Here is an 18532-nt window from a genome sequence, read left to right as displayed (position 1 = left end):
TGTTTTACTTTATTTAAATATCTGTCTCAATCAATCTGCTAGCAATCTTATTTATATATATAATTCTCTTCATGGGGACCATAGAAAACACCACGCAGCTTAGCCACCACCCTCATCCCCACCTGTCAGGTGAGCTGTGGTTCACCCCAATGTTTACAATAGTAGAGCCGGTTTGAATAAGTGACGACTATTAGGGGCAGATTATTTAGTTTTTAAAAGATTTGAAACTAAGGGGAGATAATAAGTTTTGCTTGATATTTTTATTGTCATCTGTAATGACTGCTTTCACTGGGCGGGGGTGGGGGAGGCAGGGGATGGGGTAGTGTCAAATTCACAAATTATGAATTGTTGATAAGTAGAAAATGAAACAACTAGATAGCGGCGTATGCTATGTCGCGGGTCAGCTCGTATATATATTATTCTCTAAGTGGGACCATGCGGGACACCATCACCACGTACGCCAGCCAATCCGCCCATCCCTCACTCTCCAGGCATGCGCAACAGACCATATCAATACCACCCCCACCCCTCTGGTGAGCTGTGGTTCACACAGAATGTTTACAATTATAGAGCCGGGTTGAATTAGTGAAGGCTATTAGGGGCAGATAATTTAGTTTTTAAACAATATGATACTAAGGGGAGGTAACAAGTTCTGCTTGATCTTCATTGTCGTAAGTAAACTGTCGTCACGGAAGGCTGCTTTCACAGGGGCAGGGGGAAACGGGAGGATGATCCTCCTTCACGAGCTACTGATAGTGTTTTAAAGCAAAGTTTTCAGTCGCAGCATTGGTAGTGTCAAATTCAGAAATTATGAATAACTGAAAAGTAGAAAATAAAACAACTAAACAGCGGCCTACGCTACAGGTCGACTTGCAGTTAATATTTTTATTAGCCTACTCACTACACTGTAATTAGTAATTCGAAGTGACTACTCGGAAGAAAATTTTTCTCCCCAACGTCTCCACTTAGTCGGCAAAAGATAGCTCTGCGCATGCGCAGTGACCTATGGCTAGGGTTAAAATGAGGATTAGGGGTAGGATAAGGGTTAGGGCTAGGGTTAGGATTAGGGCTAGGGTTAGGATTAGGGATAGGATTAGGGTTGGTGTTAGGATTCTGCGGTTGTAAACACACGCATGCGCAGTACCATCGAAAACATCGCCGCGAAGGCAAGTCATAGTTTCTCTCCATTGCGCATGTGTACCGCATGCATATCTTATTCTGGCTAGCATCGGCCTTAGTAATTAATTACTGTAGTGTAAAGTTAAGTAGTAAGACTTGATCTAGTAATTAAAAGTAGTAGGCCTAGGCCCTAGAATCCTAGATCTAACAAATTGTAGTAAAGTCGTCTAAGCCTGTAGATTACTGTAAAAGGTATAACAGTATTAGTAAGAAAAAGAAGTAAAGAGAAAGAATGATTCAGTAGAATGATTGAGATGTGTGTCGTAGAGTAGTATGTGATGGTTGAGTTTTGACTAGTTTTGAGTTGATAGACGATCTAACTAAGAATTTATTTTTACCAAAACAAGCAATCGATTCTATAACCAAAGGCAATTTTTCTAAAATAGGAGCAGGCTCAAATGCATCGTGAGGCATTTTTGTACATATCCGTTAGAATAATTGTAATAATTTATATAAATGAACACGGAGTTTTCAGATATCAGAATGTGTTTACTAGCAAACATCCATTCTAATTATAGTTCCTTTTCACATGACCTGTTTCCTTCCTAATTGTGAAGGTCCAAATTCCGAAATGTTACTGAGAAAAAAAAATGAACAAACACACATTTTATAGTCATCATTTAAAAAAAATAATTTCATGTTGGCTAAAGTTTACCTACTAATTTTAAATGTATCATAAACAGTTACTTAACACAATGTCAAAAATGATAATAAGTTTTAAAAATGGGCCTTCGCTAATACGTGTAATATTTTGATTTTTTTTGTAAATGGTTTCATAGCTTTTTATTTATCATTCCCCCCCCCCCCCCCCAATCAAACGCACAAGCACATTAGTCCATATTTAACAATTTAAGCAAGTGTGTTTTGTTTGTTTGTCACGTGAATGTAATGGTATGAAAAATTATCAGCATATTTTTTCTAATAGAAGCCATTTTAAACCTAGGTCTAGGCTTTAACTTGTGATTACAAGTACAGACTCACTATCATAACAAAGTTAAGATCAAACAAGCCGACTCTTTTTTCATACACCGCTATGCTAGTGGGCTGCAGCGCTAAAATGCGAACAGATTAGAACAAGTTTCTACGGCAACAGAAGCTGAAGTCTGCAAAATGGCGGACAAGACAGCGCCTGATTGCAGGCTACGCTTAGAGTGGGTTTATGGTTATCGAGGGCATCAGTGCAGAAATAATCTTTATTATACTGCAAACAAAAACATAGTTTATTTTGTTGCAGGAGTAGGTATAGTTTATAATGTTCGTGAGCATAAACAGAGATTCTTTCTCGGACACAACGATGACATCGTGAGGTTAGAAATTGTAGAATTTTTTTTAAAGAATCGATATTTTGTGTGCTGAGGACTTTATTATACGTTATTACTTTCTAGATCTAGAAATCTAGATTCTACTTTTAGTTATTAGATACTAGATCTCTAGATCTACTTACTACTTAGATCTAGTAATAATACGTATTACATAGTATTACAATACAAAAATACTTAAAAGTTTAACATTGACCCACCACCACAACCACTCTGTCTGTTTTGATTGTTTATAATATATTGATTATTACTAATTACCCCATAAACAATAAACTATATATTAATTTTGGCTTTTTGAAACTTTTATTATAGGCCTATGACCTAACCTATGATGTTATTTTTAATTTATTATATTTATATTTAATATCTTAATTAGTCTAAATTTAATTTGGTATCTTAAAATAGTTTGGCCCTGCATCCAGATAAAACAATGGTAGCTACTGGTCAAATTGGGGAACCTTGTTATATATGTGTTTGGGACTCAGCTACATTGGATACTGTTTCAATTCTGAAAGATGGGCATAAAGATGGCATTGCATCTATGAGTTTTGACAAATCAGGAAATGTGAGTTTCTGTTTTTAGTATTAAACTAAAATACTATGTGTTGAATCTTAACATTTTATGGTATGATTATTTGCTTTATCCATTTCATATTATCATTATTTGTATCTCAAATTAAATTTGAAAAAAAAAAAGAATTTCTATGCACATTATTTTTCGCTATATTTGATTACTTTGAAAGCCCCAACGTTGGCAAATATCTACTATGACAGTTAATGCTAATAACATTTTTATTTGCTATTATATTATAGGTTATTGTTTCTTTTGTTTTCCCAGAGACTTGTTTCAGTTGGGCTTGACAAAGCATCAACCATTGTTGTGTGGGAATGGCGTAAAGGAAAAATAATTGCAACCGTACCAACCCAGATAGAAAAGGCAGCTTATTAGATTTATTTATTTTATAATTACTGTTAAGAACATTAGTGACATTTGTTACAAATTAATGTAAAGAATAATGGCATAGTTATAGGCCTACTGAATTTCATAAAAGAGACTTTAATAATTTTTAAACATTGTTTTCAGATATTTGATATTCAGTTTAACCCATTCAAAGACAACACAATAGTGTCTGCTGGTGTTAAGCATATTGTTTTTTGGACAATATGTGGCAATGCTTTAACCCCTGCTAAAGCTGTATTTGGCAAAGCTGGTGAAATTCAAACAATGCTCTCCCTTGCTTTCGGACCAGAAAATGCAACATATTCTGCAACTTTGAGTGGCGATCTTTATGTGTGGAAAGAAAATAACCTTGATAGGATCATTTCAGCAGCTCACAATGTAAGTTATTTTCCTGAATTTAGAATTTATAAAAATTGTTATGTTCTAGGCTATGTGAAGGATGAATTTTAAATATTGTCGCACTAAAAATGAACTTGTGTTTTTTTTTTTTCAGGGGCCAATTTATACGCTAGATATGACTGGTGAAGGCTTTGCAACTGGTGGCAAAGATGGAAATGTTAAACTATGGGACATGGAATTCAAACCAATTACAACTATAAATATTGCCAATTCTAGTGTTGGATACTCAGGTTTGTGATATTCTTTCAGCATTTAAGGCATTAAAATAATATCTAGATTGAAGTCACTTTGAATACAAGATACACATTTTATTTTTAATAATAATTTCATATTTGGAAATAAAAGCTTTGAGGCATTTGAAAAAAAAAGTATAATGGTCTGCAATTCTATTTTATGTATAACCAGCAGCCTCTCTTTGATTTCTCAGGAACTCCTAATACTGGTAACTATATCCTCCATTAGCATGTTATTTACATGGAATGGCATATAGTATGTGGCAGTTGTTATGAACATGCTGTTGTTTTTTTTCAGAAACCTTTGACATTTTTTTTTAAACCATAGGATAAACTATATATGTTATTTCTAAATAGCTTACTTTTGATTTTTTTTTTTTGTTACGTTATTCGGTGTTCTTATTGTTAGTTAGATGAAAGGGTTTTGAAATTATTTTTCCCATTGCAAATTGTGGCTATGATGGACAAAAGCCATAAATTCAATTAATAAAATCTGTATATATAAAAATATGCACCTTAAAGCATGTTTATTTAACATTAAGGTTTATATAAATAATAAATTTTATAGATGAAAAATGTTCTACAAACATCAACTATTTTCACACTATAATGCATCAACCACAATAAAAACAGTGAATGGACTCAGTATTGTAAAAAAAATGTTACTGTTGGTTATTGATGTAGAATTAAATTATTTTATTACTGGCTTCCATATTGTGAAGAGTTGAATGGAATTTAGTGAAGCTAAATAAGATAAAAGTTGCCAAGCAATTAAATATCTTCTAACTGCAAACACTAAAACAGTGTTGTATAGGTCACATGTTTAAATGTAGGAAATTTAATTATCAAACAGTATCCATTTACTATTCAGTCCTTATGGTGCAATATATTTTTCACTGTGTAATTAATGTGTTTAGACTTGTTTTTGTTTTACTCTTCAAATCATGATTTTTTTTGTTGAAGTACTAGATTTAGTAGTGGAGTGATAGGTAATTAATACTGATAGATACATGCATGCAATCTTTGTCATAGATGTAACTTTTTTAAATTAATACTTTACTTATAACAGAAAAAAAAATTTAAAATGTTTAATTTTCTTTGAAAATTAGTGTAGTTTTTGCTTATCTTTAATAAGTTCCTATTTTTTTAAACTATTTATAACACTCTGTATGTAAAGCCTACCCTTTATCTCAAAATGTCATAAAATATATTTACAACAAATTCCTGGATTAAATATATTGGTAAAATTAATACATTTGACCAAAGTTCTTCTGGCAAGAAACAATATAAATGTAGGCATAGTTTCAAGTAAATTTGTATAGAAATGAAATTGTCTGAAAGTACACATTTCATCTCATGACTACTTTAGTGAGGAAAAAACATTTTACTAATTACATTTTTTTTTTCAAATATTGTACCCATTAAATACAGTCCTTTTAGAAAAAAGGTTGCTTAATTAAGATAAGCATTCTGAATGAATTAAAGTTTGTTCATAACTACCACAGTTATTAAACATTTTATGTCCTGCCACCATGCATAATAGATCTACATTCACAATAGCATTGCTGTGTTACCGATAAAATTCCCTGTGTTAATGTTTTCTTTAGGACTTGTCATTCGAGCAGTTTGTTGGCGAGGGGATCAACTCCTCATTGGGACACAGGATGGAGAAATATTTGAAGTGCTGGTCAAGAACAAAGACAAACCAAAATGTCTGGTACAAGGCCATGCTGAGGGGGAGATGTGGGCTTTGGCTGTCCACCCCAAAAAGCCTATTTTTGTCACAGGCAGTGATGACCAAACAATAAGGTACTGCATAATTTTATGTTAATTTAAATATTTCTAAAAGGATATCTACTTTGAATTTTTGTAAATTGTTCAATAAAAACAAACTGAAAAGCATGACTCTGGCAAATTGCTGCAATTACCTTTAGAATTCAAAACTTGTATCATTTTTTACTTACTGGGATTTTGTTTAAATCGTACATGCATAATATGTTTCTACTAATTTTCATTTAATCTTTTGTCACAACAACAAGTGTTGCATTTATCTAATTTAATACTTCATGTATTAAAAATTCAAGCTGTACCTGTATAATCTGATTTTTATCAACTAGGATGTGGAACATGTCCAATTTTGAACTCCTTTCAAAATGTGCTCTCGATCAAAAGGTACGGTCCTGTGCTTTTGATCCTGAAGGTCAAAATATAGCAGTTGGATTAACTGATGGCTCATTTACAGTTTTGCGGGCCAGGTAAAATTAATTGCGTGTTTAACTTTATTTATTATTTGACAGCAAGCAAGATCTTAAATAAACTTAAATAATCTCCATCAAATTTAGAAAAGTTAACACATTTATAAATATTAAAATCTGTACATACAAGTATTTTCTGTTTTAAATGGCAATTGTTTAGTTTTTACCAGATAAAAATGGTACAATTTCAGTAGTGGTTGTAATCCTTGATTTCTAACTGTAGTTTGCTACTCATCCAACAAATTTCTTTCATTTTGTCAGAGACTTGTCTGAGCTGATTCACATCAAAGACCGTAAAGAAGTCTGTCATGAAGTCAAATATTCTCCCTGCGGCAAATTTTTAGCTGTCGGCTCCAATGATGGATTTGTCGATATTTACGCTGTAGACCAAAGGTACAAGCGGCTGGGTACTTGTGCTGGCAGTAGCAGTTTTATCACACATTTAGACTGGTCTCAGGATAGCAAATATATTCAGGTCAACAGTGGAAAAGGAGAGAGAATCATCTTTAAAATACCCAGTATGTAGAACTTTCATGAATGTTTCATTTTTATAAGTATTTTAAAAATAAGTATTAGAACTTTAATGAGCTTTAAAATACCAGCTGTTTACCTCATGGCTCATCTTAAAAATACCAAGTATATATATATAATTTAACATCCAATTATATTACAAAGAAGTATACAATCCTTTGTCAGCATTTAAACAAGTAACCAATGAAGAAGAATTGACAAGCATTCACTGGGCTACTTTCACTGGAGTTATTGGACCTGAGGTGAATGGGATTTGGGGCAAGTACACAGACACCAATGATGTCAATGCAGCAGATGCAAATTTTGATGGTGGTGTTCTTGCTACAGGAGATGATTTTGGATTAGTTAAAGTGTTTAAATTCCCTTCACTTAAAAAAGGTAAAATTGTAACAAAAATCTAATCTTTAAAATATTTATATTCAATGATATTCAAATGTATTAAAATTTGTAAAGTATATATACAAACAGCCCTTTAGCTAAGTTATTATGTAATTTAAAAAATTTCAATGCAAACTAAATGGTTTCTTAACATTATTTTTTTTTTCAAAATCAACTTCATTTTCTTTCAGGGGCAAAGTTTCGCAAGTATGTTGGTCACAGTGCACATGTAACTAATGTCAGGTTTTCTAATGACCGCCACAAGCTAATCTCAACCGGTGGTGCTGACCATGCAGTTTTTCAGTGGAGATTTTTATCCCAGGGAGAAGGAGATGATGATTTGCCTGATCACAACAATGGTAGCAACTTGCTATATTATTGTGTCAAAAACACATTAATCTTAATGTGTTGTTTTTGTTTTTAGTGATTTATTATTTAAAAAGTGATATTTAAAGAAAAAAAGTAGCTTTATTTCTGTTTATGCTATTTTGTAAATACACTGAAATCTTGACTTTTTAATTCTGCAAGTAATAGATACTTAACTAGAAAACATCAAAGTCAAGGCTAGAGATTATATAGTAAAAGTAATAAATCAATTCATTCCAAAGCTTATGCAGACTCAAATAGTGAAGACAGTGACTCAGATCTCTCGGATGTTGGGTCCATCGACTCTGATGTGGAAAGGGAAAAGCAAGTTGAATACAACAGGGCTGTCTATAAAGAAGACATTACCAACCAGAAAAAACTGGTCAAAACATCTCTGCCACCAGGAGCTAAAAGAAAAAATGGTCCAAAAGAGAGTCTAAAACTAGAGTTTATTCATGGGTGAGAGAGCTATCCATTTTATTTTAGAATAATTTTTTTACAGCCTTAAACTATTAGCTTATTCTTTAAAAAGACTTATAAGCTTGAGTATGAAATCTGAACAGAATATAAATTGAAAGTAAAATAGTAAATTTGGGAATAAAGATTTTTTTTGTCACTATACTAATTTATTTGTTAGCTTTTCTGTTGTAATAAAGTACTGAGTTTGCATTTTTTTTTTAGATACCGAGGCTATGACTGTCGTAACAACCTGTTCTATACTCAGACAGGGGAGGTAGTATACCATGTAGCTGCTACAGGAATTGTTTACAACAGGGAGACAAACAAACAAAGGTTCTACACTGAGCACACTGATGACATTTTGTGCCTATGTATTCACCCAATCAAGGACATTGTTGCCACTGGTCAGGTAAATAATTTCTAGATGCAATACTTGGTCATTTACATACCTGTAATTGGCAGTAAACTATGTTAAAAATATAGTATGTCAGAAAATACTAATATGTATGCTAATTATTATTTATAATAAATCTTCAAAGTCAAACGCATTCAATTCATAATCTGTAAATATAACTGTTGAGGTTCTGCTATTTGAAGAATCAGCAAATTTTTGCCTTGGAACTGCAATAGAAAAGATATTTGACAAAATGTTGTTTTAAAATTTTTTTGCAGGTAGGACGTGACCCTACCATTCACATTTGGGATACTGAAACTCTTAAGACAGGTTCTATCCTCAAAGGGCAGCATCAAAGGGGAGTATGTGCTATTGATTTCTCAGGTATTGAAATGTAACATTTGTAAATACTTTTAAAAGAAGCTGCTTGAGATATCAAATTGACGGCTTATTTTTTTTCTTTTGTGTAGTACATTATGAAAAACTTTTTTTAAAAATGTTAACATACTTTTATGTGGATATTGACATTTAGAAACCTTACTTTGTTTTTTTAGTTGATGGCCTGAAGCTGGCCTCAGTTGGCCTTGATGATAACCATTCTATTGTTGTGTGGGACTGGAAGAAAGGAGAAAAGCTGGCAACAACAAGGTTTGTTTTAAAAAAACTTTTTTTTAATAAAATATTTAACTTTTTGTCAGCAAATAATACAGTGGAAGAAGAAAGCCACCAAATACTTAAGTTGGTGGGCCAGTGTATCAGTTAATTGGCGGTTTATAATTTAAATTCTAAAAATGATATTTCAGTGTTCTTTAAAACAAATACTCTTACTGAGGGAAAAAAATGGTTAACTATACAATGACATGATTATTAAACGCAAATAATTAATTTTAATTTCTCTTATATTTCATTTTACCTAGAGGTCACAAAGATAAAATTTTTGTCATCAAATGGAATCCATTTGACCACAGCAAATTGGTTACTGTAGGAACCAAACACATCAAATTTTGGGTTCAGACAGGTAGCATTTTTACTACTATTTTTTATTTGTATTTCTTATTAACAGAAAACCTATCCAATTACTAATGAGGCAGTGTAATTATAGTTATTAATGGTCAATGTAATCTGATGTGTGCAGGAGGTGGTTTCACATCCAACAGAGGGACAATGGGCCAGGTTGCCAAACTGTGTGACATGATGTGTGTGGCCTATGGTAAGACAGCAGACGTCTGTTTTTCTGGTGGTAGTGATGGTCAGATTTTTGTCTGGCAAGGCATCACCTTACAGAAAACAGTCAAGGCACATGAAGGGCCAGTTTTTGCAATGCATTCCCTGGACAAGGTAGAAATATTTTGAAAACCTTATTTAAATAACCAAAAAAATTTCATAATTCTAGCTTTAATCCTACCATTCACATCACCAAGCCTGCATTATTTTACATAACAACTACTAGAATTAAATAAAATATACTTTGACTTACATACAAAATACCAAAGAAAAATGAACCAACAAAATGGTATTTGGTATTCCCTTTATTATTCCTTTTACAACATGAATATTAAAAAAAAACCCCACTATTTGTACATTTTGGCCTGTAAAATTAGCTTTATTTATATATTTCTAGGGTTTTGTGACTGGAGGTAAAGATGGCATAGTGGGACTTTGGGATGACCAGTTTGACCGCTGCCTAAAGACGTATGCCATTAAACGGGCATCATTCACTGCAGCCTCCAGTGGCATACTGATCCAAGAATCCCCAGCAGTGAGAGCTATTGTGTTGGGCCATGGTAAAATTTTGGTTGGATCTAGGAATGGCGAAGTACTTGAGATTGACAAGGCTGGGCCCATGACACTTTTAGCACAGGTATTTTCTATTTACAAGCAATGTTTAAATTAGCTTATGAAAGCAGTTTCTTATTTTTAAAAAGTAACCTAATATATTAAATTAAGTTAAAAATTCCTACACAAATATTCAGCAGTAGTTTTGTGACTAGCTTAATCTGTGTAAAAAAAATTGTTTAGACCTACCTAGATGTCCTTTTACTGAAAGAAGAATCTAAAATATTCTTTAAGAGTTCTAATATATTATTAATTTATTTAACTTTTGTCTTATAATATATTAATACATTTTTTAAAATAATGATCAGGGACACATGGAAGGTGAAGTCTGGGGTCTGGGCGTACATCCAAGTAAACCACAATTTGCAACTGTTAGCGATGATAAAACGCTGAGAATCTGGGACTATAGCCAGGGTAACAAGATGGTTAACTTTAAGGAGTTGAAACAGGCAGCACGCTGTGTGGCATATTCCCCTGATGGTCGTGCTCTGGCTATTGGACAAAAAGATGGTATGACATCTTGCATGTAATTTTGACAAACTACCTTGCCACTATTAGCAAACTCACGTAATTTGATTTTCTAATAAATTGTTTTTAGGTAGTTTTGTTGTGGTGAATACTGAAACTATGGAAGAGATCATAACACAGCATCACAGAAAAGAGGAAATATGTGACATTAGATTCTCACCTGGTAAAAAAACACATTTTTCAATGATTTAAACTGATAACATTACCAACTATTTTACATAGTTGTCTCAAAAAATTAACAAAATAAAAATCCTGTTTTGCAAGTTTAATTTATAAATATTTTTCAATGTATAAAATAGCTTTTTGATGCATCAAAATAGGCCTACTTGTCATTGTATGTTTTCTTTTTTAGATCCTGGAAAATATTTGGCAGTTGCTTCCCATGACAATTTTGTAGACATATACAGTGTTCTCAAGACTACAAGAGTAGGAACATGCAAAGGGGCATCAAGCTACATAACTCATATTGACTGGGATTTAAGAGGTGAAAAAGTAACATAAAACTAATATTTTATATAACAAATGGGCCTACATGTCATGATTTAAGTTTTTTTGAATTTTATAATCTTTACTAAATTTTGGTAGTTACAACTAAAGCTACCTACTCATAGAACATAAAATAAAAATTGCTTATTATCCTAAAAACTCACCTGTTTATTTTGTCATTAGGAAAAGTTTTAATGGTGAATACCGGTGCTAGAGAAGTGCTATTTTTTGAGGCACCCAGAGGGAAAAGAATCACTCTTCGCAATGCAGAGATTGAAAAGTTTGGATGGGCTAGTTGGTCTTGTGTGCTAGGTCCAACATGTGAAGGTATCTGGCCACCAAAGTGTGATGTGACTGATGTCAATGCTGCCTCACTGGTGAATGGGAACCTTCTCGCCACTGCTGATGACTTCGGTTTTGTGAAGTTATTTGAATACCCAGTTACGGTGAGCTGAAGAAAATTATATATTATTATCATAAAACCATAACATTAAAATAGTTAAATGTATAATCAAAATTAAAAGTTTATTTATAGAATTACAAAGAATCTGTTTTATTTATTTTTTTAAATTATATTTCCTCAGGGTAAGTTTGCCAAATTTAAAAAATATTCTGGTCATAGTGCCCATGTCACTAATGTCCAGTGGACATTTGATAAGCAGAAACTGGTTTCCCTGGGTGGGGCTGATACTGCTGTCATGGTTTGGAAAAGGGAAGGTAATCAAGCTGAACAAGGGCAAAGTGATGATTCTGACACCGATGATGAAGAAGAAGGTATGTTCTATAATTTCCATTTTTTATGTTCACAAAATTTTTATCTTTTATTATAGAAATTGACAATATATTTTTTGTGTGAGAAAAATGAGTCTAAAATTTATTTTTCCTTTGTTGCAATGGTTCAGGCTATGACAGTGATGTGGCAAGAGAGAAAAACATTGATTACACGACTAAAATTTATATCAACCCAGTCAGGGAAAAATCTGGTATCAAGCCCCATCTGCAAGAAGAAAAAGAAGAAATAAAGTAAATAATGTTCGAGTCTTCATTTGTTTAAATAAGTCGCCTGTTAGTTTCAGCAAAGTATTTACACCAACTTTAATTAAATTAATAATTATATCTATAGTTTTTACTTACCTGCTGGTTTAACTTTACTATTAACTGTTTATTAACTCTTACTTTAAAACAATTGATTGCTCAAGTTTGATCTAATTCAACTTTCCAGGCCACCAGTGAGTCGCAGTGGTCCTGAACCACCAAAAGTTCAACGCCCTGAACCTCCAGCCACAGCTGGTGGTAAAAAGAGAAAAATTACTCAAGTCACGGTAAATATTTTCAAAACTTATTTGCCCAAATATTTAAGACCAAAAAATTTAATATTCAGCATAATGTATCATAATGTAAAATATTATTTTTAAATAATTGTTCAAATTTGAACAAAAAAATGCAAATTTTTGTTCAAGAACTATAAATGCAAAGTTTTAAATTTTGTCTAAAGTTTTGTCTTTGTTGATTTCAGGACCTCCAGCTAGAGTATATACATGGGTACAGAGGATTTGATGCAAGAAGCAATCTGTTTTATGTCAACGATGGGGCAGACATTGTACTTCATGCAGCAGGAGCTGGCATTGTTCAGAATCTTGCCTCTGGTAATAGAACATTAATGTCTCTATATTGAGATGTTTAATATATTCATGTATCTACAGCATTAAGTCCTCTTTAAAATAACATCCTTGTTAATTTAATGTCCAAATTTTGTTTTAGGTAGCCAAAGTTTTTATTTGAAGCACACAGATGATATAATTTGCCTTGATGTTAACCAGCATCCCAAGATGAAGAATGTGATTGCTACTGGCCAGATTGGAACCAACCCATCTGTTCATGTATGGGACTCTGTGACTAAAGAAACTCTCTCTATAATACAGGGGAATCACTCTAAAGGAATTTGCTCAGTTGACTTTTCTTGTACAGGAAAGAACTTAGTCACCGTGGGACTTGAAGATGAGCACAACATAGTGATATGGAGGTGGCAAGATGGTATGTTTTTTGTTGAGAAGTATCAAATAGTTTCACAAAATGACACAAAGTTTAATATTGTAAAAAATTCCGGTTGTATTTTTAGGTACTAAAATAGCATCAGCTCCTGGTCATAGTCAAAGAATATTCCGTGCTGAGTTTAGGCCAGATTCTGACACCCAGCTGGTGAGTGTTGGGGTCAAGCATGTCAAGTTTTGGTCAGTAGCTGGCAGTGAGCTTGTTGGGAAGCGAGGAATCCTTGCTGGCACAGATACTGTGGGCCAAGCTAAAATGCAAACAATGCTGTCACTAGCTTTTGGAGCTGTAAGTGATTTTTACAATGTATTAACTGGTTTACGCATGTATCTTTTTAATCTGATATTTATTTTTTTAAACATATTTAAAACTGTTTTTTTTAAAATTACATTAGAATATGGAAAATTCCAAGTCAGTTATTGACATGCATGCATGTTATTTTCCACTTATAATTCAAATAATTTCAAAATCCAATTCAAATCATTAAATTTAGAATAACTATTACTTTTTAGTATTATAGTCAATGGAAAATTTTTATCAGACTTAATGTATTTCAAAACATAATAATTATTTACTAGTCTGAAAGTGCTTGTTTTTTCTCTGAAGAATAATGTTACCTACACTGGAGCCATGAGTGGAGACGTCTATGTTTGGCAAGAATCTACACTAGCCAGGGTTGTCCAAAAGGCCCATTCTGGTCCAGTTTTTACCATGTTCACGACATTACGAGATGGACTTATAGTGACTGGTGGAAAAGAGATGCCGTAGGACTTTAATCATCTTAGTATTTTTACAATACCTTTAAATCAAGATTGTTTTAATCTAAAGAAATGATGTGAACCACTATCATAAGAATAGAATGTTTTATTTATAGAATGATTGTTACATTTTATTTAAACATTACAGAGCAAAGGATAATGGACCAGTGAAGCTTTGGGATCAAGAAATGAAAAGATGCAAGGCTTTTCCTTTAAAAGAAACAGGAAACAAGGCAGATGTTGTTAAAGCTGTTTGCCGCGCTAAAGTAAATTTTATTGTTTAGCTAAATACTCTCACAATGAAATTAATTTTACTGGAAAATAAAAAAAGTCATTTAATGTGCTCACAGTTATACATGTTTAAATAATATATTAATAAAACATTTAACACAAATGTTCTTTATTTCTAGTTTTGCTTCTGAAAAACTTTACTGTTATATTTACTATTACTAGGGCAAAATTCTTGTTGGAACAAAAGACAACTGTATCATAGAAATAACAGAAAAAACTGGAGCAGTGCAGGTTATTTTGGCAGGGCATGGTGAAGGTGAAGTGTGGGGGCTGGACAGACATCCTACAGCCTCAAAATTTATCACAGCCAGCTATGATGGTACCGTCAGACTTTGGGATATTACTTCTAAAGTAAGTTAAACTTATAATAAAATAAAAAATGCATTTATAGATATGCACATGTGCTAATAACATTTTCAAAGTGTATATCATAATTGTACATGTAAAAGGAAAAAATATAGGCCTACATGATTTTTATTTTTTAAATATTATTTTGTGTGAGCAGTCTCTTGTGGCCAAACTAGATGTAACGGCAGCAAAGTCAGTAGCTTTCAGTCCTGATGGGGAGCTGATAGCTGTTGGACTCAAGACCGGAGAATTTTTGGTTCTTTCAACTACTGGATTAAAGTTGTGGGGCAGGAAAAGAGACAGGGCAGGCTCCATCAATGATATAAGGTTCGCTTTTTTCAGTTATAAGAATAAGATGTTTTTATATTGTGCAAAAGATATTTGTTGTTAAACAAAAAAGAAAAATTCTATTTTAAAATGGACTATATATCTTATGGTACAAAATTGTTTTTATTTGTTTGATTCTATTGATGTTGCTGTTAGTGTTAGGGTCAGTAGTCCTACTAAGTCAGTGTAAGGGTTATGTAAGTTCTAGCCAAAATAATACTTACTATTAATAATTGCGATTTAGTTGTTTTATTAAATACTTAATCTATTTTAGACCATTATGTTATAAATGTACGTACCCACTTGCATTTTGTTCCAACAGCTGTAACATGATTGTTTGTTTTTGCTCCAGGTTTAGCCCTAATTCAAAGATACTTGCTGTTGGTTCAGATGACAATTATGTGGATTTTTATGACCTCACTCAAGGCCAAGCCTTAAACCGTGCTGGCTTCTGCTCAGGGATATCAAGCTTTATCATTAACCTTGACTTCTCAGCAGACAGTAGCTATATAAGGGTAGGTCACTCATGAGTTACTAAATTTTTTTTATGTGAGATGCTAGTTAAAAAATATTTTTAAAAAAGTAAATCAAGAGAATATATTAGTCCAATCTAAAAAAAAGATTTATTCTACATTTATCACTAATATTATTAGAGGTTGTATTGTAAGAATCATCAACCTTATTTTCACATATTAGACTATTTTAAACAGTTGAAATTCAAAAAACAAAATTATAGATTTTAGTGTTCGTTGGATAATTCAGGCATTGATAACATATTTTTTATTTAAATTTATTTTTGTAAACTTTTCTATTTTAGTTCACCAAAATTATTTACATCAAAAAAATTCTTAAAATCACTAGGTGTGCACTGGAGCCTATGTTAACCAGGTGTACAAAGTTCCTGGTGGTGGTTTGGTAGAAGATGAATCAATCACAGAAAAAATTACTTGGGCCTCATGGACAAGGTATTTTTATGTTTATATGTTGTGCGGTATAGGGCACAATTTGATATATCAACAATTATCATTATATATTTTGTTGAAAAATATCAAGAACCTGAATTATTTTTTATTCCCTTATTATCATATCCTGTTTGTTTTAATGTAAAGATTTGCAATGTTTACTTAAGTCTAAACCAATATTATAAGTAATCTTTAAAATATGTTCTTCTTGGGTTTCCTGTTGAAGGTGTGTATTTTAATTCTTTAGAATCAGCTGTCAGAAATATGTACATTTATTACCATAAGCAATCGGATCATATTTAATTATTGACTATTTATAACCCTCTAAAAGATAACATGAACTTTCACAAATTTGTAGTTTCAACATTTAAGTTGAATAAAAAAAACCTTGCTTACTTGTTTGATGTTATTACCATAATCTTTAGCTATCACAAAAAAAAAATTCCGTTTGTTGGTGGCCTATTTTTATAGGATTAGAATCACCTCTTTTTGGGGCCTCAGTCAACTGCGGACATATTCTGTGAACCTAAGGAAATCTCTGTCACTGTGTTTTTTTTTCTCTCCACAGTATTGTTGGACGTGATGTTTTGGGAATTTGGCCTCAAAATTCCCAAAAAGCTGACATAAATTGTGCTCACCTCTCTCACCTAGGAAATGCAATAGCAACTGGGGATGATTTTGGACTAGTGAAACTCTTCAATTTCCCTTGTTCACAAAAATTTGTAAGTGTCAACAAGTTCGAGTCTATAACTTAGAAAAGCTTGTATGAGGGAAGGGGTACTGATGTACTATGTGTTTACTTAATGCAGGCTGAGTACAAGAAATATGCAGGTCACTCAGCTCATGTGACCAATGTTCGCTTTATGTTTGATGACCGCTACCTTGTCAGCACTGGAGGAGACGACTGTTGGTAAGTTGATTAATGAAACAGTTGATTACCTTTTTTTATTATCTTTCATCTGTTAGGTTGATCATTGAAACAGTAGTTCTGTTAAATATTTATAATCTTAGGAGTTTAAATTAAAAATTTAGTGTTTATATGAGCAAAATAATTTTTAAATGCTTTTTATCAGATCTTCCTGGGTTTTGAAATTTATGTTAATATTCATTGTTTTTTGTTTAGTGTCTTTGTTTGGAGATGTGTTTAGAAATGCAAGAAGGCCAAATTACTAAACAATCATCAGCTTCAACCGAGGTGCTCAGTCTCTGTTAATTATCTTTAAAAGCTAATATTTGAACTATTCATGATGCCAAGATCAAAATGTTTCCTTTTATTTTATTTTTTTTTAAATATATTCTGCATCTTTAACAATTTAAGCTAATTGTATTTGTCCATTCATGGGAGAAAACTTTGTTGGATAATTGATTAAATAATTACTCTTATATGATGTTATTAATTTATGCTGTTGTAAAATTATTCGTTACTCTCAGTGAGAATTTTAAGAAAAATTATACATTTTACATTCCATTTTATGCTGTCATTATATTTACTATGACAATTAAACTTTACAAATGTAGTATTTTACCATATTATTTTACTGTAGTTTGTATTAAAATTGCTTATGTGTGTTTTGTGATATTCAATTAAAGCACTGCATGTTTTATTTGTAAAAAGTAGGCCTACAGATTTGTAAAATGAAATATAACATTAATATAATAGAGTAAGACTTATTCATAAGGTAATCAAAATATTTTATTAGGTTTATGTTAAGTAGCTGATTAATGTTATTATCTCTGTAATTGTTATATTTAATAAACTCTTATAACACTGCCTTTTGATACATATGCCTTTACAATTTCTTTAGTGTAATAAAATCCAAATATATTACATATTTTATTATTTTAAGATAAGTTATCAATAGTCAGTGAATACTTTTTATTGAGAATTTAACATTTTCTCACACATTAATGGGGTGTTGATACATTTTTATAAAGTATCATAATTAAAATGTATCTATAAAATATCTAACAGATGTCACTGATATTGTATCTTTTGTAGCACAAAAAATGTATTGAAAAGGTTAATAACTATAAATGAATTACATGTACTATAGTCAATCTATATAAGCCTCAATCTATTTACTTTATTAAGGCAGCAATAATCTCATATCATTTTATAGTTCAATTTTAATTTATACAAAATAATTAAATTTCACTTATTTTAAAATAATTTTAATGAAGTGATTAATTGTTTTATATATGACTTTAAATAAAAATGCATATTGAAAATCAATAACTTGTCATATTTATTTTTTGAATCTATTCTGTCCACTTTTTAAGCCTATATTTTGTAGTTAAAACTGCACCACTGTCTAATATTTAAGTAAACTTGAAATGAAGCTAATGTGTGGTATTTTTCCAGATACAAATACCTATGATTCAATGGAACAGGTGGAATATTTTTAAAAAGTTACTTTATGAAATTATAGTATTGGTATAATAAACTCTGTTAAAAAAATTTTTTAGGTAAATA

The 18532-nt window shown here is 31.8% G+C and overlaps 2 protein-coding genes across 2 annotated transcripts in view; one reads left to right on the top strand and one right to left on the bottom strand.

The window, feature by feature from the left end:
* The window catches only part of LOC131953909 (vam6/Vps39-like protein), a 37656-nt gene extending 35934 nt beyond the window's left edge, over positions 1-1722 (bottom strand). The window contains exon 1 of the mRNA XM_059317357.1: positions 1518-1722. Within this exon, the coding sequence (XP_059173340.1) occupies positions 1518-1593 (76 nt within the window). The 5' untranslated portion in view covers positions 1594-1722. The remainder of the gene's footprint in view (positions 1-1517) is intronic.
* A 566-nt stretch (positions 1723-2288) lies between these two features.
* Positions 2289-18532, top strand: LOC131953899 (echinoderm microtubule-associated protein-like 6). The gene is made up of 36 exons (XM_059317336.1): positions 2289-2486; positions 2904-3063; positions 3337-3435; positions 3583-3837; positions 3953-4088; positions 5699-5900; positions 6209-6346; positions 6608-6864; positions 7043-7255; positions 7447-7614; positions 7864-8080; positions 8303-8489; positions 8753-8858; positions 9029-9122; positions 9392-9492; positions 9610-9812; positions 10096-10335; positions 10619-10820; positions 10909-11001; positions 11191-11322; positions 11508-11770; positions 11909-12098; positions 12227-12347; positions 12547-12646; positions 12841-12970; positions 13086-13358; positions 13444-13661; positions 13980-14137; positions 14280-14397; positions 14585-14773; positions 14928-15097; positions 15450-15612; positions 15959-16062; positions 16628-16781; positions 16869-16969; positions 17183-18532. The coding sequence occupies exons 1-36, from the start codon at positions 2290-2292 to the stop codon at positions 17205-17207; spliced, it is 5877 nt and encodes a 1958-aa protein (XP_059173319.1). The 5' UTR covers position 2289; the 3' UTR covers positions 17208-18532.

Source organism: Physella acuta, unplaced genomic scaffold, assembly GCF_028476545.2.
Source record: "Physella acuta isolate Inbredline_101_S28 unplaced genomic scaffold, ASM2847654v3 ptg000964l, whole genome shotgun sequence".
In the NCBI taxonomy this organism is placed as follows: Eukaryota; Metazoa; Mollusca; class Gastropoda; family Physidae; genus Physella; species Physella acuta.
Note: the sequence above shows the minus strand (reverse complement) of the source record. Positions and strands in the feature narration are given on the sequence as shown.